The sequence below is a fragment of the Patella vulgata genome, chromosome 1 (assembly GCF_932274485.2).
Source record: "Patella vulgata chromosome 1, xgPatVulg1.2, whole genome shotgun sequence".
Classification (NCBI taxonomy): Eukaryota; Metazoa; Mollusca; class Gastropoda; family Patellidae; genus Patella; species Patella vulgata.
The window spans coordinates 24,006,103-24,027,785 of record NC_065879.2 but is presented as its reverse complement, the minus strand read 5'-3'; the positions used below and the strand labels follow the sequence as shown (position 1 = coordinate 24,027,785).

General features: G+C 33.8%; 1 protein-coding gene across 1 annotated transcript in view; it reads left to right on the top strand.

Moving 5' to 3' along the window:
* Positions 1 to 6,401: 6,401 nt before the first annotated feature.
* The window catches only part of LOC126808467 (patatin-like phospholipase domain-containing protein 7), a 32,074-nt gene continuing 16,792 nt past the window's right edge, over positions 6,402 to 21,683 (top strand). Inside the window, exons 1-17 of the mRNA XM_050533185.2 lie at positions 6,402 to 6,513; positions 7,372 to 7,453; positions 7,961 to 8,049; positions 12,012 to 12,088; positions 13,029 to 13,172; positions 13,890 to 14,049; positions 14,350 to 14,430; positions 14,910 to 14,971; positions 15,623 to 15,689; positions 16,301 to 16,381; positions 16,561 to 16,729; positions 17,945 to 18,081; positions 19,004 to 19,144; positions 19,442 to 19,594; positions 20,068 to 20,201; positions 20,713 to 20,844; positions 21,480 to 21,653. Of these exons, the coding sequence (XP_050389142.2) occupies positions 6,454 to 6,513; positions 7,372 to 7,453; positions 7,961 to 8,049; positions 12,012 to 12,088; positions 13,029 to 13,172; positions 13,890 to 14,049; positions 14,350 to 14,430; positions 14,910 to 14,971; positions 15,623 to 15,689; positions 16,301 to 16,381; positions 16,561 to 16,729; positions 17,945 to 18,081; positions 19,004 to 19,144; positions 19,442 to 19,594; positions 20,068 to 20,201; positions 20,713 to 20,844; positions 21,480 to 21,653 (1,943 nt within the window). The 5' untranslated portion in view covers positions 6,402 to 6,453. The remainder of the gene's footprint in view (positions 6,514 to 7,371; positions 7,454 to 7,960; positions 8,050 to 12,011; positions 12,089 to 13,028; positions 13,173 to 13,889; positions 14,050 to 14,349; positions 14,431 to 14,909; positions 14,972 to 15,622; positions 15,690 to 16,300; positions 16,382 to 16,560; positions 16,730 to 17,944; positions 18,082 to 19,003; positions 19,145 to 19,441; positions 19,595 to 20,067; positions 20,202 to 20,712; positions 20,845 to 21,479; positions 21,654 to 21,683) is intronic.

Sequence of the window (21,683 nt, the reverse complement as noted above, 5' to 3'; positions counted from 1 at the left end):
TTTCATACATATAGCGCAAGTGTTCTCTTATTGTTTTCAAGCACAAATTAATGATAGTTTGTAAACTGTAAAGTATACTCTTCAAAAATGCATTGAAATGCAAATACCTATGCAGATTGTGATATGATAAATAGCCATGGACACTTGACATGCTTTGAGAGTATGTTCACAGATGAAGAACTTACCGCCCCAACAGAACCACTGAGCTGCACATGCGATTGCAATAGCGCCATACACGTGGGAGAGGTTCATTGTCAAATTTGACACTTCAAGGAAGGGTTGATGAAAACTGTCGCGTGCTGGTTTATCTATCCATGTTTGCTTTCCTATCGGTTCTTGCATAAGATTTACTGTTTATGTATCTTTGCTTTGGTGTGTTACGTTTAATTTGATCGGGAGACGTTTCGTAGACGTCAACGTCAACCGACAACACTGAAAGAATTGGCCGTGGGTCAGTTTGTCCCAAATCGTGATTGGATGGTTGATTAGAAGCGTGCCACGACGAATTGCTTAATTTCTGAGGACTGGTTGAGCAATTACTCATTATTAAGACAAAAATCAAAAGCGTCCTTTTTCACTTTTGACGGTGTATCTCTTTGCGAGTGAAATGGGGCCGTCAGATAAGCCGGCCATATGAACTGTTTATGTTCATGTGTCGGCAAGTGACCTGTTATTAAGATAAACTGGTTACCTCTGATAAAAACAGCAGTGCATTTCCGCGGTTTTGTACTGTTTCTGTATATCCCCTACTTTTTTTGAAGGGTATATATAGTAAGGCAGTAGAAAACGTCATACGGCCCATAGTGTTACAATATATTGTTTGCCCTTGAATTTGATATTCTCGCTTACGAACATGAACGTAATAATGTTATTTTTGAAAGAGATTGCCCATGTTATATGCGCCTGAAGAGACTATATAGCGTCGTTTGCATTTGTTATGTACAATCATTACTTTTTAGATTACCGATCTTTGTGCTTGGTGGCTTCATGATTTCAATATATAAAGAAGGTAGGCTGGTAATTCCCCCTAGTTTAGCCCTTGTATGAGGTTTAGCTACGAAATTTTAAAAATGGCTATAGACATATAACATGGAATTACACTGAAATTAATCTATAAATAATTAGTAGACTTTATGTTAATTTTTGTTTCTTTGTTTGTCTTTAGCGTTTCCCCAAATTTTTGTTGGGTTAAAACTTTCTATCACAGATAGGGTGACCACCCGTCCCGGCCGCATTTCGCGAAACCAGCCAAAATGTCAAGCAATTGCTCACATGGAGGATTTCTGTAACAGTAATATGCGTGAATCTACACTGTTAGAAATTTTTGTAAAATTACAGTAGTACAAGCAGTTTTTGTACATTAATTATCGGTATGTTCACCACAATGTAGTAGTTCTACCAAGTCTGGCGTATTTTAACGGAGTTTCGTGTATGTTTACAGAGTTTCGTGTCTTTTTTTACAATACACGGTGATGAAATCAAAGACACATTCAAAATCAGTAAAAATACATTCTTACATATGTAATATTTCCAAACTGAACTCAAAATAAACAAGCATGCATGTAATTTTACAGATCTTACGTTTATTCACATTATTTTGTAAATTTACTTTTAGGTTAGAAATATAAATAAAATTACAGCAGTTCTCACTATAATAGTTAAAAACTAGATAATGTAATGGGAATATGCTGAAAATTTCTGTCAAATTGATCCTCTCGGAACCGAGATATTAGAGACTGGATGTTAGGCCTAGCCTCGATCATCATTACTTATTAAGTCAGTACGATAAAAAAAACATAGTCTTGATTATCTATTTTTGAATTTAATCATTAATGAGCGTTGAGCCCCAGATCGGACTCAAATCCAGTGAAAATCCAACACATAAGATGGCATCCATGAGTTGATTATGGTCTTTTCATGTTAATAAATGTCTAATTCATAGTTTATAGAACATATCAGGCCTAAAGAAAGACCTGCAATAGGCAGATTTAGCTCTTGCATAATGTATGTTTAACTTATTGGTAGTTATCGTATTCGGTAAATTTATTGTCTCTTAGCATGCAATTTTAGAGATTTTACGTTTACTCACATTATTTTGTAAACTTTCAGGTTAGAAATATAAGTAAATTTACAGCAATTAAATTTTTACCAAAAATGTTCGGAATGTTTACCAAAATGATGTATATTTACCAAGTTTCATTCTTTTTTACAATAAACTTTGATGAAACCAAAGGCACATTAAACCCCGGTAAAAATACATGCGTAATATTTCAATATTGAAATGAAAATAGCAAAGCCAGTAGGTAATTTTACAGATTTACGTTTATTCACATTATTTTGTAAATTTACTTATTGGTAAATTTACTGTCTCTTATGTAAATTTACTGTCTCTTATTTTATTTTAGTATTCCATAGCAACGAACCATTCCTAATAATTATTGTCTTATAGTATTCATTCTAATTTATTAACCATAATATGGACAATCACATTTTGTGCAATTTGGTATATTGCATGTTATATATATTTAATTTTCTTTATTTATACGATCTAAAACGTGTATTATTATTCATCGTACGTTGATCAGATTGTAAGTATGTTCATTAACGTATAAAAAAATGTTTTGCTTACTTGTCATAGATTGTATTATCTCGTAACCAAGGTCAATTGAAGACGGTTAATTAAACCGATTGGCCAGTGTTAGCTTGACTGTCTCTAGAGGAGAGTTACAATGCCTGCAGTAGACAGTACCACAAGCTTACATCTAAAATCCTGGAACGGAAGTTAAAATCATTGTGTTTTATTTTAACATTTGTCTGTAATTTTTCATTTACTGCTTTTAGGTAAATTTACATTGGGAAGTCTAAAAACAAACTTACTGTAACCGTTCATTTACTGTGTTGCGGTGAATTTACAGTTCAAAGTTAAAAAACAAACTCATGTTATTCTCCATTTACTGTTTTAAGGTAAATTTACTCACAAAGTCAAATTACAGAAACTCTGTAATATTACAGCTGAATGTTTATTTACAGTAAATTTACTGGCAACTTTTGCTGCCAGTAATTTTCATGTAAATTTACCAGATTTTTTCTAACAGTGTAGTCTCGCGATAGTCTATTTCAGTATTAGTGTAATTAAAATACTGATACACAAATTCCTTTAGAAGGTTTTTTTGGTACAAACTTGTTGATGACCTTTCCCTGTCCTACATCATATTGAAAATCCACCTAATTTCACCCCGTGGTTACCCCTTGCCACTGGTACAAGGCAAAAGGCCTTGGACAACGTATATTCATTCGGATGAGACGTAAAAGAATCCTTGGCAATTGGATTAGCGCTGGTCCAGGACAGAATTACCCTCAGCTATAGGACTCAATATAGCGTATGCCTGTCTTCATTAGACCAGCCGGACGTTAAACCCCATTTCATTTACACTTAACTCAAAGAAATATATGTTTTAAAGTAATAAACATAAGGAATGGAAAATATTACTCGCCATACCCTTATCTTGCACTATAACTACAACAACTACAACCACTACCACCAGCGCAACCAACAACACCACGGCCGCCACCATACTCAAAGAAAATAAAGTTAAATTATATCATGCAAGAACTAAATCTGCCTATTGCAGGTCTTTCTTTGGGCCTGAAATGTTATATAAATTATTAATTAGACATTTATTAACAAAACAGACCATAATCAACTCTCGATAGTATTGGATACTCGAGATTTTAACTAGATTAGAACGGTTCGCTATATAAAAATTTAATGTAAAAATGGGAAAGCGTTGCTAAGTCTCGAATATACCAGAAAATGACGTAAATATAACGTAAAAATTGCGTAAAGTTTACATTAGATTACCGTCATTTCCTGACGTAAAATTATCATTAAAAAAGAGCAAAATGATGGTAAACTGACTGACCATTTTTACGTAACTTTTACGTAAAATTAACATCATGTTGTTATATGGGAGTGCTCTGGTTACCATACATAATGCACACATCTTGTCAAAACTACAAAAAGTGATAACTTGGGTCAGAATAAAGTAATTTAAATGAAATTTTCAATATTTTCATTTTGCATTATCTATTTTCGAAGTATTATAGTAAGAATGGTCACCTCTTCATCTAAATCTTAACCAATGTATCTTTAAATTAATATAATTAATCCACATCCTATACAAATAAAAAACATATTGTAAAGACCTGCACTACCAGTAGAAATCTCAGTTCTCAGACAATACACTTTCTAAAATCTCCAACTATTTAGTCCGGACGTAAGGGCCGAGAACCCACTTTTGTTTGATATATAATGTTTCTCAGTGGATTATTGTTGGGTATAGTGTCCCCTTGATTTTTCCAGGGTAGGTGTGGTCGTGTCACCCTTGGGGAAAATTAAATATTCAAGATGGCGGCCAAAAATGGCGAAAAAAATACCAACCTATGCCGTGTAATATATCGTTTTATAGGTTGTCGGGGTCGCTGAACACGAATTCGGGCATATTTTTTAACATTTGTCCTATTTCGCTAAATAAGCTATTCAAAATGGCGAACAAATGTTTTAGCAAAAATTGAAATTTCTGGAAAGATTTATCATAAATCTAGCTGTGTGAACTATTGTTTTTTGGGGTTTTTTTTCTCTATTTTTCGCCTTTATGATGGGTCTTATGTTACAAAGATGCCCGAATTTGCGTTAAGAGACCCCCAAAACGTACAAAACGACCTAGTAGGACGAAATATGAAATTCTTGTACTTTTGAATATCCTTGTCGCATTAGGTCGGATGTTAAAAATATGCCTTATTTCGTGTTCAGAGACCCAGAAAACCTATAAAACGATATATTACACGACCTAGGATGGTGAAAAATGATTTTTTTTTTTTATATTTTCCCGCCATTTTTGGCCGCCACCTTGAATATTTCATTTTCCCCAAGGGTGACACGACCACACCCACCCTGGAGATATCAAGGGGACCCTACCCAAAAAAAATCCACCGAGAAACATTATATATCAGGCAAAAGTGGGTTCAGTGATAATTTGGCATTTGAGGTCCCAACTAATTAACTTACAACTTGGAAAACGTGACCGAACACTATGAATTTCTATTTTATATGCAATGGAAAACCATTGGAAGACGAAGGATGTATGGAATTGCTTGTTCCTTTATTTTAAGAGGCGTAAAGTGGCCGAATGGTTAGCACGTGTGCGCTGTATCATAAGGTCTGTCATTGAGTCAACTGGTGTGGTTTCGATTCCCCGGTTGTACGTGACAAGGAGTAGGGTCGCCTGTCCAATCTCGTGGGTTTTCTCCGGGTTCAATGGTTTCTTCCCACTGCTAAAGACCCCTACACGCAAATAAAATTATTAAAAAAAAATAAACTGAACCATATGTTAGTCCCGAAATGACCTAGTTTGTGTACGTTAAACCCATCTCTCTCTCTCTCTCTCTCTCTCTCTTCTCTCTCTCTCTCTCTCTCTATTCAGTTATCATAAAATCTCAATAAGTTTTACAATATTCAGCATGATTAAACATTAGCGATAAAATCTCAATACGTTTCATGATTTAATTCTAACGATAAACGATTCAACTTTCAAAAGGTTCAGTCGCAAAAATTAATAATTTATATATTTTGTTTGAAAGAAAGGTATTTTTACAGCTACAAAAGAAATTGTGTTCGTTTTTTCGGAATGCAAGATGATACTGATTTCATACATGGCATACAAATACAAAAGAAGCTGGTATGAATATTATATTATCACTTGTTGCTATGTATTTATATTTATATTGTTATCCTAAACCATTGGAACACAAACCAAGCTTGTGCGGATATTTCATAATTTGATTGTCTATTGTTGCTATGTGTAAAAGTGAAGTAACTATATATATCAACATTTTTATGCATCGTACACGTTCCTCAGTTTTTTTTTAAAAAAAAGATAATGTACCGAAACTTGATCAAGCAAAGGTGGTCACCCTAACCACAGATGAGGCATGATGTTGCAACGCAGTATTTGCCCAAAACCCCTGGGGGTTCACCGACTAACTATTTAGATATATAACCTTCCCCAGTACATTTCCCCAATACATTTCCCACACTGATCAACAGTGAATTTTCGCTTGGCCGCTACAATCACCTACGTTCAGAGCTGAACTAGGGGAGACCACGCCTGAAAATCAAGTGAAGGGTGGGCCGTAGCGCCACTGACCGGGGGAATTTTCCTCATATTTATTCATAACAGACTGTATGTGCTATGTTCGTTTACATCAGCTTGTTTGTAGGACGTTAAATCCTATTTCGTGTCATTTCATATAACTAATTTTCCTCGCGATTATTGGGAGTTGCCTCCCTCTAAAACGAACTCTTCGATCTAAAAAGTCTTCTGCTTACAAAGCAAGGAGAAACGTAAACATGATAAGGAATATATTTTTATTAAGACGCAAAATTCATCGACGATGAATAATAATTTAAGTGAACAAGTGCATGAGCATTTATTGAGTTTTGAGCTCAGTATGGTAAAAGCTTTATACTATTTTTTACTGAATTGAATTGTTCTTACTCATGTCCCAAGCCAAGGTTAGGTTGCAAAGCCTTAACAATAGAGAATGTCAATGTAAGAATACCATTGAAATTGGAACAAAGTTCATGGTAATTTGGTAAACAGTCCAGCAATGCCAGTGACAACCTTTTCTTCCCTCATATAAGGCAAGCGAAGTCCTTGCCATTCAAGTCAAGATATGTAGTCCAAAATGTCTTGACTCTCTCTGACATAATACATATGTTTATGTTATAACTTTACTTTGCATCATTCATATAATAGTTTAGTTAGGCCCCAATTATGGCAGTCAAGAAACTAGATGGGAATACTTGAGCTTCAAATGTTTTTTCCTTGTCAAAGTGCCAGAAGAGTATACTTTTATCAAGTATATATCATTAACCTTTCCAAGGCCCTTTCCAAGGCCCTTTCCAAGGTTGCACTAATTATATTATTATGAATCAAAAAAGTTACAATAACAAGGTCAAATGATAAAAATGACAATTGGCAAAGTGTTATAAATAACAATAGGTGATACTGAAAGCCTTTCAACATTTGTTCTTGGTAGAAGGGGGGTTACTGTCTTGTATAGGTAGATGATTTAATGAACAATTTTATGGTGTGTCTCAGACGCTCAGAGATGGAATCTAGTGCAAAAAAGTTTAGTCTGCACAACCCATTATTCACTTACCAGGTAGGTTACAAATAATAATTAGCCTAAAGGTAAGTTGCCGTATTTCATAGAACACTTATAAATGAAGTTAATAAAATCAAATGAGATCAACATAATTCTTTTCATTTATTTTTCTAGATAAATATGATATTTTGTTTCTTTCAGAGCTTTATGATAACTCTTATTGTGTCTGCTGTTACAGTTATTTTGTTTGTCTATTTTGGAATAAGGCGATACAGACCAAGAGGTAAATTTTTGCTATAATTTTGTGGTGTTGTTGCTTTTAGAACCATTTTAGCCAAATACACTGATAAGACTTGTACCATTAGTTGTGGTATGCTACTTTTTTTGTATGCATTGTAGCTTACTTCGAGGAATAGTAGTATAGACTGCTACATGTAAGAGTTAAAGTAGACAGACATTTTTGATTTAGATTAAAATTGTCAGTTTCATTGGAATTCATATGTTCATTTGTTTTATAAGTTGTCTGACTATCTGTGTATTTATAAAGCTAGTACCTTGTCTTCCAGTTTTCATACAGTAAACCATAACGTTGACTTTATTCAGTAAACAATCCAACTTCTGCCCCATCACTACTTAATCAAAATAATTAACCCAAATATTGTACATTGATTTGATCTAAACTAGAATTATAAATGAACACGTACATGTATCTGTTTAGGTAATCTGATCTGTCTGTAATTAATATGCAATATATTATAAAACAACAATTTCTGGTATTCTTTGCTTTCAGCACCACCATGTCAGACAGAAGCACAAAGAAAATACAGATTCAGAAAAAGAGACAAAGTTTTATTTTATGGCAGAAAAATTATGAGAAAGGTAAGTTACTTTTTTACAATGTTTATTCAGTCTTAAAGATACATTATGGAAAATTTGATAAAGAGTTGGCAGTTCTCACTATAATAGTTAAAACTAGATAATGTAAAGGGAATTTGCTGAAAATTTCAATCAAATTGATCCACTATGAACCGAGATTTTAGTGATAGAATTTTTGGCTTAACCTCGATCATCAATTAGTTTTGATTATCCATTTCATGATATAATTATGAATGGAAGTCAGAAACTAATCCAATAAACATTGCAGGCTAGCAATGCCATCAAGGGTTAGTTATGGTCTGGATAAGTTAATTAATGTCTAATTCATAATTTAGATAACATTTCAGGTCTAAAGAATAACCTGCAATAGGCAGATTTAGCACTTGCATAATGTATGTTTAAAGGGATATGAAATGTAGATTTATTAAATATTTTGGTACAGTTTTGTGGCCCATAAATTCTAATCAGTTTTAAAAGTTATTTTAACACAATTTGTTGAGAATTTGAAGTTATTTTTTTACTGCACTTGAGTGCTATTCACTACCAAAAACTGCTATGTGTGATACAGTGATGGGATTTCGCCTGTATATTTGGGACATGTCTGACTCTATTTTCCAAACGTCCTAAATTGTCAGACCAGGAATATGCCCACTTGGACATCAAGGTATGGTGAATAATATTCAAAATTCACAAATTAATATAGTGTACTGAATGAGTTTATAACTACCACTCAAACCGATTATCGTTGATAATAGGCTGGATTGAGTAGGAAATTAAGTGGTCAACGCAGTGATGGGATTTCGCCCACATATATTCTGGACATGTCCGACCCTATTTTCTGAACGTCCAAAATTATTATATGGTGAATAATATTTAAAATTCCAAAATTAATATAGTGTACTGATCAGAGTGTATAACTACCACTCAACCCGATTATCGTTAATAATAGGCTGGATTGATTAGGTAATTAAGTGATCAACGTATTTATCGTGTTATACCATCTATACCCCTACCTTGGTTAACTACTTAATCTGCCATGATTGACTGGCTTAATCTTTTATCGGACAATTCATCAATCTAATCTTAGATGTCACATATCATTAGAGTACATGTATATAACACCCCAAATCAATGGACAGTCATTCTGCGATATCTTTTATGTCTTTCAAGACTCCATATAGAAATTCTCATCAACAGTGACACTTTCCAGCGATCTCGATTGCCGAACGAAAATCGCTTACAAGGCATTGCTTACAATGAAGCTATGTGCTATGAGTCACGTACGCCATACGCTGAAGGACGCTATGCCTTTTTATAAGTAGGTATGGATCGGCAAGCTTTCGTTCTATCGTATTACGAAAACGTGTAATTTAGGAATATTACTGACCTAAATTTGAACACCAAACGGGAATTAAATATGAATAATAGCGAGGTGTTCATATTTCTATTACGCACAGATTTGAATATTTTGTTAACATTTTATAAAGAAGAAAACGATTCTTATTCCGGAAGTTCTGCATTCATTTGCTGCCGTATAAACAAAGACACATAATGCCTCCTATTGTGAATTTGATGCCGAAGCAGGAGTTGTTTTGTAGGAATGTTACTGACATAAATTTGAATACCATACGGGAATTAAATATGAAAAATAGCGAGGTTCACCTATTTTTATTACGTACGGCATTTGTATATTTTGTTAACAAATGATTTTTAATTGTGGTATGAATCTGTCTGCTTACATATCGATAAGAGTTATGCCCCTTTATTTTTGGTAAAATCGTCAATAGGCAGACGAAGTGACTTATCTTCCTACCATAACCTATTGACGATAAGTCACTTCGTCTGCCTATTGACGAAATGTCCGACAAGAAAAAATTTTATATCCGATCACTGGGTCAACGTACTTATCGTGTTATACCGCCTATTAACTAGTTAATCTGCCTTGATTGTCTGACTTAATCCTTTATTTGACAATTCATCAATCCAATCCTGAACAGAAGTCATTGCTTCTCCTTTGTCAGACTATGTATCAATCCAATAAGAGTGATTATAAACTTGATTGACCCATAATTTCTCCATTTTCGGACGTTTCAATCTCCTTGATATCGGTCGACATTTTTACTTACAGAACTTCTATGCTATCGCACTGTGATAGCATATACAAGTTCTGTGAGTAAAAACCTACTACTCAGTTTGAACTTTGGAAAGTGACTGTAAGTGTGTGCAGTATGGGTAGTTTACTCAACCATCTTAAAAGATAGGGAGCTGCAGTGGCTCAGCAAGTAAGACGTTGGTTCACTTACCTGGAGGACAGAGAGCCTGGCAAGAGACAATGTATAGTCATTTGGATGAGACAAAAAACACATTGGGATGCATGTAAAAGAACACTTTGTCAGCTGGAATTTGAAATAAGAGTAAACAGAGTAACTTCCTGATTGCACGAAAAATCATGCTTTTAGCTTGTGGTCCCTTTAGAGGTCACAATTTTTATCCGATTTAAAAAAATGTTTTAGTTTATCACCGTTAGACCCAAATGATGTTTGAGTTCGAATTTTGTGAAAATCGGACAAAAACTGTTGGACAAAATGGCTGCCCCATGTACGCAAATAGTGTAAACATCTGATATATCAAGGTTGTGGACTTCCTAGAGGTCACAATTTTGATCTGATTTTGACGAAACTTGTAATGCATGTTTATAACCCAACGATCTTCGTTCCTGTCGATATTTGCGCATATCAGATCGTAACTTACTGAATTATGGCCCTTGATTGTACGAAAAATCGCTTTTTGAGCTTGTGGTCCCTGTAGATTTCACAATTTGTATCCGATTTTAAATAAATGTTCGAAATGATGTTTGAGTTTGAATTTTGTGAAAATCGGACAAAAACTGTTGGACAAAATGGCTGCCCCATGTACGCAAATAGTGTAAACATCTGGTATATCAAGGTTGTGGACTTCCTAGAGGTCACAATTTTGATCGTACGTAACTAACGTACGAAAATTAATTGGTGGCTAGCTTTTTTTTCGCACGTATACAGTGAATGGCCATTTTGCTCAGTAATCCCAGCCAGAATTTGGCTATTTTCTAAATTTGCGTTAAAGTTTAAAATATTTGTTTTAGAACTGAAATAAATTAACTGTTAGACAATCCCAATGCTAAAAACATCAACAGAATTGATTGTTTATATCTGAAATAGACACGACCGACGCACAAAATAGTGCCAAGATGGCTGCAGACGCTGTCAATAGTGTCATTGAAGACAATGTCAATTCTATGAGTTGTAAATGTTATTTTTGTGAAAAATCATTGGAAGAAGAGAGCACATGTTGGGACTGTACGAATTATATAGTCTTTATGGGTGCAAAGGACACAATGCTGAAGATAAACCTATTGTATACAATGTAAGGTGTTGTTGACCTCATGACCCATTGACGTCAATGTCATGACCTGTGATGTGTAGATCACGTGATATGGACAAGATGGCTTGTCACAATTTTTGTTCCGATTTTAAAAACCGTTTAGATATATCACCATTCCACCATAATGAAGCTTGAATTCGAATTTCAGGAAAATCGAAATGAAACTGCCCTACAAAATGGCAGTGTATAAGTATGTAATACAAAGGTTATTGACCCTCTAGAGGTCACAATTTTTATCCGATTTTGATGAAACTTAAAACATGTCTTTATATTCCAAAAATCTCAGTCTCGTTTGATATTTGCGCATTTCAGACCATAATTTTCTGGATTATGGCCCCTGATTGTACAAAAAACGTTTTTGTTTTTAGCTTGTTCTCTATCCATCTCTTGCAAAATGTGGGCGTTTCCTGCCTGGCAGCCGCTGTTTTTTTTGTCCAACCCCATTTTCAATGATGGCCACGATTGACCTTTTCTTTAATTAAAACTATTAAAATTCAATAACCTTGTTTATTATATTGAATGTGTTAATTATATTTTTATTAAAGATGAAGAATACGATAGATGGAAATGGTCTTGGTAGAAAGAAGTCAAGTCACAGGCAGTTAGCTTTAAAATTAAGAAAGTAAGTGCGTATTATTTATCTATCAAAGCAAAGCTAGTTAATACTAATAACATTTTTTGTGACATTGAATTCGTGAGAAGTAAGTTTGAGTGAACTGCAATGTTATATTGAATAAACACTTTCTGACATATTATTTTTATTTATGAAATTATTAAATGAAATAGAAGGATTAATTTTTTTATACGCTTACATTGAAATATGCTCGTATATTGTCTTCCAGCTTCCACAAGTTAATATCTGATTGACTTGAAATTTATACACTGTGATTAAGATCATGAGACAAAGAAATCTATTGATTTTCAATGATTTCCAATCATTATTGGCTGAGTTATGCTCTACAGACCAAATTTAAGCCGATATTCGATAATTGCTGCCAGAGTTATAGCCCTTGACCTCCATAGTGTTTATGGTCCGGAGAAGACGAACCTTATCGATTATTTTTAACAATTTCTGATAATTATTGGGAGAGTTATGACCCTTGATCATTTTGAAAAATATTGTGGATGCTCTCAAGGTCAAAATTATCATCCGGTTGACTTTAAATTCATGCATAGTGTTTAAGGTCATGAGACGACAAAATCTATTGTTTGGAACTAGAAGCCAAACAAATTCTAATGATTTCTGATAATAAGTTAATGTTAATGGGTTGTTACTCTTCATAAGATTTTAGTATGTTGTAAATGTTTTCATTACCGACAAAAAAATAAATATGTGACATCCCCTGTTGACTACTCAGATGATTTAGCTGCTGTGGGCGTATGTTTCGAATCCTGGCAACCTATCTTTTCTTTTGAGGTACCAGTCAGTAAATTCGCATTGTGTGAACTCAAAACCCAAACATCTATATATACTTTTTACCCTGTCCTGTGGTGTTGAAGGGCACCCCACACAAAGCATAAAAGTTATATTTATTGATAATATTTACACATTTTATTTATAGATTTTTACAAAGGAAAAAAGATCCTAGCCTCTCCTCTTTAAAAGTTAAAGAGCCACCTCAATCTTTATTAGAAGCTGAAAATGATGAAGAGGAATTAGACCAAAGATTACCCCCAGAAGTTCTTTACATGTTAAGAAGTGTTAGGTATGGTTCTATTTTTACAAAAGATTGTTTTAGTATTAGTTTGGTTGTCACCATTGCTGAAAACTGATTCTAACCATCCTTAGACTTGTGAAGAAACACTGGATAATTTAATCTAGCATGCATAAAGGATGATTGTTATTTTTTACTTATTCCTTTAAAGATACATTATGGGAGATTCGATAACGAGTTGGCAGCTCTCACTATAATAGTTAAAAACTAGATAATGTAAAGGCAATTTGCTGAAAATTTCATTCAAATTGATCCACCATGAACCGAGAACAAAGCGATTGAATTTCCGCCTAGCCTTGATCATCATTACTAAAGTCAGTACGATAAACAGCATAGTCTCAATTATCCATTTAATCGTTAAATCTTGAAGGAAAGTTATGCAGTAAATCGGCTCACAATCCACTAAAGATCGCAGGCTAGCGATGCCATCTAGAGTTGATTTAGGATGAATAGGTTAATTAATGTCTAATTAATAATTTAGATAACATTTCAGGCCTAAAGAAAGACCTGCAATAGACAGATTTAGCTCTTGCATAATATATGTTTAAGAAAGCCACAAATGTTTTCAAATAATTAAAACACCTAAAATTTAACGAGTACACGAAAAGACAAAATATATTTGCCATCCGGAAGTGGTAATTTGTATCCAAGGTATGTCTCGTATGTGCACATGCATACATATGAATAAAGTCTTCTTTTGTTCTGCAGAGTGTTTGGACATTTGGAGAAGCCATTTTTCTTGGAATTATGTAAATATATGGAAAGTATCAGTCTAAAAGCTGGTGGCCATTTATTTAAAGTTGGAAATAATGATGACAGTATTTATGTGGTACAGAGTGGTAAAGTTAATGTCTATGTTACTGAAAAGGTAAATATTGAAATGTGATATTGATAATGTGCTCTATTTGAAATCTTCATTTGAAGACTTATAAAAATTCACCAGTTAATGTATGGACAACAGAAGTTGAGATGTCAAGGCTTTCTTTAGGATAACTCAATATTAATTCAGCAGATGGCTCAAAACATAGACCTGCTACTAACAAATAGCAAAACAAAACATCCACAAGAACTCTGTATTCTACGTCCCACTGATCACAATTTTGATTGTTATTTTCTTCTTGTGGCTGCCATTCAAAAATTTTAACACTCTATCCATTGCATCTTTCAGCCTGGTACAGAATATTTAGTAAAAGAAGTCTTAATAGGTGACAGTATTCACAGTTTATTGAGTATTCTAGATGTTCTCACGGTAAGTCCTAAAGATTTATACTTATAGCTTGCAATAACTGTCAGAAACTTAGTTAATACTTTGATTATGAATGACACACTTTTTTAATTTGACAAACTTGTCTTTGTCAGGATAAAGTTCTCCTTCCACATTTAAAATATCACAGATGCAGAAAATTGTCAGTCCAGAATTTTATGAATTGGCAATTGCAATCAAGTTGAACTAAATTGTGTCACATTTGTGCTAGTTCCGATGATAGATGAGGTGTGAGTAGTATTGTGATGTATTCATATACATGGAATGGTGATTAACCGAAATAATATCACATTCAGTTGGTGCATGCTTTGTCACTTGTAATTCATTTGCAGAATGAATAGATTTCAATCGGGAACTGACAGTGAAATACCATTATAGTCTCAGAATGACCTCAGCAAATTTGATTAATGCTTTTGATCCTTTTTCTCTTCATGTAATATAAAAGTTTTAAACTCATTTTTAAGGGTCATTCAGCACCTTATAAAACAGTTTCAGCAAGAGCAGAAGTGGATTCCATTATTCTCAGGTAAGGAAATATTCTGGCTAATTTATTTATTGATGAAAATTAATAACAACTGAATGTTGTATTTGAAATAAAAGTTAATACAGTGTAAAAAATCAAATGATACAAATTTTTTGTTCTATTTTATTTTTGGGTTCTTTATTCCACATCATCTTTGTGGAAACACAACAACATAGGGCACATTTGGTCATACATTGATTCATATTCTTCAACTCCTTATCAACTCCATGTCAAAACCAATGATTCAGAGAATTCTGCCAAATCTTTTGAAATGCTTTTATTATCGTGGCATTTGATTGGTTGTCTAGTCTGTAGGTATTCAATTATTCTGTCACAGCAGGCCCAGAACACAGTATCCTTAAAGAAATCTTTAGATGCCAGTGGAGTGACTAACTGAATAAATGAACAAAAATATCATCCAATTTTACTTAGATTGTAGTCAGTATTTAAGAACCAACTAGATGGTTTCTGCAGATACTCACAACTTCAATTTTTTCCAAAATTAACTAATGCCATCTCTTCTTGAAAGCAGGCCAAGGGTTTAAGCTTGTATTCTTGTAAAAGACAAATTTGATTTGATAAACAATAGGGATTAGTATGCAAGAGATTACAGTTGTTATTGGATTATTTTAAGCATTATTTATGTATTATTAGGTTACCAGCAGAAGCATTTAGATCAATGTTTGATACATTTCCTGAATCATCTGTTAGAGTTGTACAGGTAAAACAATTTATTTGGTATTATTTGTATATATTTATCAAATAAACATTCAGATCCTATTTCTTGAACTGCACATTACAATGTGTTTATATGTACTGACATTTTGAGAGAGAGAGAGAGAGAAATGGGGTTTAACATCCACCTGATACAAACTAGGTCATTTCGGGACTAACATATGGTTTAATTTTTTATTTCAATAATTCGCTTTCCCGTAGGATGGACAGGCGATCCTACTACTTTTCACGTACAACCGGGCAATCGAAACCCCGCCAGTTGACTCAATGACAGACCGTATGATACAGTGCCCGCGTGCTAACCATTCGGCCATCCAACCCCCCCACACTTGCATTTTGAAATGCTTATGTTCTGAGCAGGGATGAAATAGCTTTGTCCATTGTTAATTGGGTGGTTGAGTGGTGTGTAGATCATAAAGTCTGTCATTGAATCAGGTGTTGTGGTTTCAATCAAAGGTTTTTGCGTTGCAGGAAATAGGATTGGCTGCCTAACCTTGTGGGTTCTCTAAAGGTTCTCCAGTTTACTCTCACTGCAAAAGACCGCTCCCTTTGTAATGATGTAGAAGCTGATATAGTTTTAAAATATTTATTTTGTAGATAATTATGATTCGTCTACAAAGAGTTACATTCTTGGCTCTACATACCTACCTTGGACTCAGTAATGAACTCATCAGTTCTGTAAGTAGCCTCAATCAATATTAATTTGTATTCTTATTTATGTGTGTATTCTTATTTGTGTACTTTTTATTTGTTGTGTTATGTGTGACTTTTTGTATATATTTTTTATAGCAGTACAAAATGTAACTGTCATTTGTGTATTTAAGTGTAATATTTGTGTGTATTTTTCTGTTTTTCAGTCAAGTAATACAGACCCTCGTAAATCCATTCGACAGTTATCAACGCCCCAGAGTAGCCCTTTAAAATCTCGGAGATCTTCAACTTCTGCTGTGAGTAGTGCTGTAGATGTCGATCCTGCAGTGTTAGATGAATCAAATAGAAATAAAGTACCATTAAAAGTGCCAGACTGTAAGGAAATGATTTTTATGCTCTGATGTGTAATAGGGGGGTTGGATGGCTAAGTGGTTAGCACATGCGCGCTGTATCATTAAGTCTGTCATTGAGTCAACTGGCGTGGTTTCGAATCCCCAGTTGTACGTGACAAGGAGTAGGGTCGCCTGTCCAACCTCGTGGGTTTTCTCCGGGACCTCCAGTTTCCTCCCACTGCTAAAGCGAATTATGGAAATAAAATTGAGCCATATGTTAGTCCCGAAATGACCTAGTTTGTGTCGAGTGGATGTTAAACCCCATTTCTCTCTCTCTCTCTGATGTGTAATACTATAAATTAGAAAACATTTCATTGTCAGGTCAGATATTGCTATGCATGAAATTATTAGGATTGAAGGAGTGCTGAAAATAAAACAATAGTTAGGTGATTGAGAGATCATGATATAAATGACAAGCAGAGTAAAATGATGAATATTAAACTGCTAAAAATTATTAGAACTTTTAACAAGAAAATAAGTGTAATTAATTTCATGTATCATCAGATAATCCTAATTATCAAAACTCCCAACACTGTCTTAAATCAAAGCAATGTACAAGAGTGTAGAAATGATTATAAATATTGGTGGGACACAGTGTTTTATGAAATAAATAATTGTTGTAAACCTATTTATGATAAGATTATGTTCATAACACAGTGAATACAGAGATTTTTGAATTTCAGTATGCATTTATGTCAACATCTTTTAATATTAAAGTGCATTAATGTCTGGTTTTATTCACTTTTGTTAATAAAATGGGCAATTTCTTCTAGAGTCCTTGATCCTCCCAATCTTGCACATATCTAAGTCAGGGGGTTGGATGGCTGAATGGTTAGCGTGCGCGTGCTGTATCATAAAGTCTGTCTTTGAGTCGACTGGTGTGGTTTCGAATCCTCGGTTGTACGTGACAAGGAGTTGGGTCACCTGTCCAACCTCGTGGGTTTTCTCCGGGTCCTCCGGTTTCCTCCCACTGCTAAAGACCCCTACGCGCAAGCGAATTATTGAAATAAAAATTGAACCATATGTTAGTCCCGAAATGACCTAGTTTGTGTCGAGTGGACGTTAAACCCCATTTCTCTCTCTCTCATATCTAAATCACAAATTCCATGCTGTCTGGGATAGTTTGAGCTGTAACTTTCAGACAAGCTAATGGGAATATTTCTTCATATTCTAGCACTTAACTGTTAATTATTTGTAGTTAAATTAAAGATGGCCGACGATCAAGTTGACAGACAACCATCTGATTTTGATACAGCGTGTATGAGAGCTAGAGTTCAACAAGGAGAGAATAAAAGTGTTATTTTAACAGGCAGTCCAACATCAATTCATAGACAAGTATGCTATTTCTTATTTTATGAACGATTCATTATGTAAGAGCTAAATCTGCCGGTCTTTATTGTCCCCCACCTTTCAAAGAAATTGGGGGACTATTAAAATGTGTTCATCTTTCTGTGTGCCTGTCTGTCCATCACTCTTTTTGGTATACAATAACTCTCCTTCAAATTGAGCTAGAATGTTCAAACTTTGTGTAGGTTTTTATTAGGTGAATGATGGAGTTCAAAAATGAACATTTTCTGCTTAGGGTAAGCAGATATGAGCATTTTGATTGGTTGATGCTTTGGGACACTGTAACTTTAGTTCTAATTAAGTGAGAGTGGTGAAACTTGGTGTATAGTTTCATTACATCAATACCTTGACTAAGATTGATAATGAGCATTTTCTTCTCAGGGTAAGCAGAGCGATAAGCAATTTGATTGGTCAGGACTTCAGAGCTTGATAACTTTGATTCTGATAGAGTGAGAGTGGCGAAACTCCATGTATAGTTTCATTACATCTGTACTTTGACAAAGTTTGATGACGAGCATTTTCTGCTTAGGCTAAGTAAATACTTCAATCTGATTGGTCGAGACTTTGGAACACAATAACTGTCATTCTAATTAAGGTACTTGGTGTAGGTGTTTGTTAGGTGTTTGACAGTGTTCAATCATGTGCATTTTCCACGAAGGATAAGCAGAGTTATGGCCCTTGTTTCACTTTTTTGAACACACAAACAATTAATTAATTGCGGTCTAATTTGTTGATTATGTTCTAAACGTATGTTAAAGGATGGATCTCTCAATCCAATTAACACTGGATGTTTTTTTGTTGTTTTTTTTTTGTGAACATGAGATTCCTTAATGCGTCCCTGAAAGCAGATTATAAATTAGTTATCCATGTTTTAACCTATTTATGTACGTGAGATTTATTTGTTTGATAGATTTCTGAGGATTCTTCAGTATTTATAAGACAGAAAAGTAAAAAAGATTCCACATCAGGTGGGGAAAACCAGTCGCCTGTCAGTGAACATATTATCCTGGAAAAGGCACAAAAAGATTTGACTGAACTGCTTGGTTTAAAGGTATTAAATTCTATATATAGTTAAGTTAAAGGAGCAGTGTTAAGTTGGAATAATTTGTCACCATTAATCAGCCTTTAATCATAATGGTTGTTAAATATACGAGGGACGTCATTTTATCAGACACATATTTGTGTCTTCCCTGTGTTTTTATACATATATATTTTGAAATGTCCAATGCAACTTTCCAGGCCTGCTTTGTTGTTGCAGACATCCTGAGCGTTGTTTTGGTATATTTATTGTATAAATCTTTAGGTTTTATGATAATTGTTAATTTCTGAGTTCTGTTTTATTGATTAGAATAAATCTTTAATGGATGGAAGAATTCATCTTGAACGTATACGTGCTGGTCAAAATCTAGAAACACAAGGCTCACAGGATTCAAATGTGGTATTTGTTGTGAATGGGAGATTAATAATGTTACAAGCTATAGTTGGAGAAGATAAGAAAGAGGTTGGACAATTATTTTTAAAAATTTATGTTGATAATAGCATAATTACCCTATGTTGATACAGTTGATTGAGCGTTCAATTTCCACAATGTATTTTGTGTATAAAATTCCCTATGTTAAACAATAAACATGTGAAATGAAATTAATATCAAAATCAATGGGGAATAATTTAGTGGTTTGTTCCCTACCAGTTAAAAACAATTGTCAGTTGGAGTTATTTCCTCTTTTCAACCAGGAGAATTAGAGGTATTGACTGAACAAGAAAAATTAATCCAATGACTGGAACACATTTGTCATGTTTGTATAGACCATGATTTTACACACAACACCTAGTTGTCAGGATTATTGTTCCATTAATATTACTCCATTCCAATTCTGCCAATTCACAATCGAACAGCCCATAATGTTTCTAGAAGCAAGTGTAATTACTTATATTATTATGGATAATATATTTTTGATTTATTTTTCTCTACAGGCATCGCTATTTACTGCTGGGAAGGGTGAACTAGTAGGAACGTTAGCTGTCTTGACAGGAGAACCATCATTCTTTACTATACGAGCTGATACAGACGTACTTGTTGCCATCATCACAAAGGCAGATTTCTATTTGTGTGTATTTAACATTTATATCTAACTCCAATAAAAACATATATTTACAAAAAGTGGTATTTAATACTCTAATAGACATATGCATCCCCTGCTTTGTTCACCACACCCACCATTTACATAAACTGTTTCATGTATAAACATACATATATCAAATAGGGTATGATATGATGCTCTTGAACTAAGAATAGACATAGTCTCATTTTGCATGACACCCATCATTTGCTTGTGTTTTCTTAGTTACATAACATAGATAAGATGCAGTATCAGTCATCCTATTTGAGTAAACATAGCCTTCCTCATACCAACACATGTCACTTGTAGTTAAATAAAGCAATAGTTTGTACTTGAATTTTAGTCTGGATAAAAATGCTTAATGGTTTACTTATCCAGTCTCATGTCAAAGCACATTACTCTTAGTTAAAAGATTTATAGTTTGTACTTGACTTTCACAAGTCTCTTACATTACTAAGTATCAAATGTTATGATACATGTATTGTTCTTATAATTACAGGATTATGAAAGAAGAACCATTTATAGTATTAAATGCAGCTCACACAACAGTTAAAAGAATGACACCATTTGTCAGACAGATTGATTTTGCTCTAGATTGGCAGAGAATAGAGGCTGGGAAGGCCTTATTTAGGTAAAAAATAAATTAATCTTTTTCTAGATTAAAATATTCAAATTCTTGGCATTCAAATTGAATGAAATTTTGAATGTCATCTGTGCACAAAAGTTGATAGCAATTAAAGCGTAAATTTCATATTTTCTAAGAAAGTCAAAACATAATTATTTCTATGTCTTTTGCACAATAGGTTGTCAACTCACCACTATACAATCATAGGTATCATTATCACACTTATAAAATCATTCACACCGGAAATAATAACACAATTACCTCCCTTGTTTTTCTATTCCCCCTATCTTCAAACGTTTGAATTTGAAGTTTAAAATGATATTTTTGCCAATTTCTCAACTGGCAATAGTGAATTATAGGATTAATAGGATTATTCTTTAACAAGGTAGGACTGTTTATAAATACCATCTATTTTAAGGCTTTATTTTAATACATTTTAAAAATATAACTTAAAAATATGAAATTCTCGCTTTAAATGAAATTGACATATGTAGGCCATATGATGAATGAGCAATTCAGAGTGGACATTTTCATAGCAAGAAAATGGGTTCCAGAAAATTCATTAGATTAAGAATCAGTGTAGATTTTGAATGCATTCATCATATTTATTATATGATATTGACTGTGTATTTATATTTTAGACAAGGAGATACTGCTGATTGTGTATATATTATATTAACTGGTAGATTACGAACTGTTATTACACTAGTTGGAGGTAAAAAAGAACTAGTTGGAGAATATGGTAGAGGTGAACTAGTTGGTATTGTAGAAGTTTTAACACAAACAGAAAGAGCTACTACAGCATTTGCTGTCAGGTAGGAAGGTACCACATTATGTAATGTGCA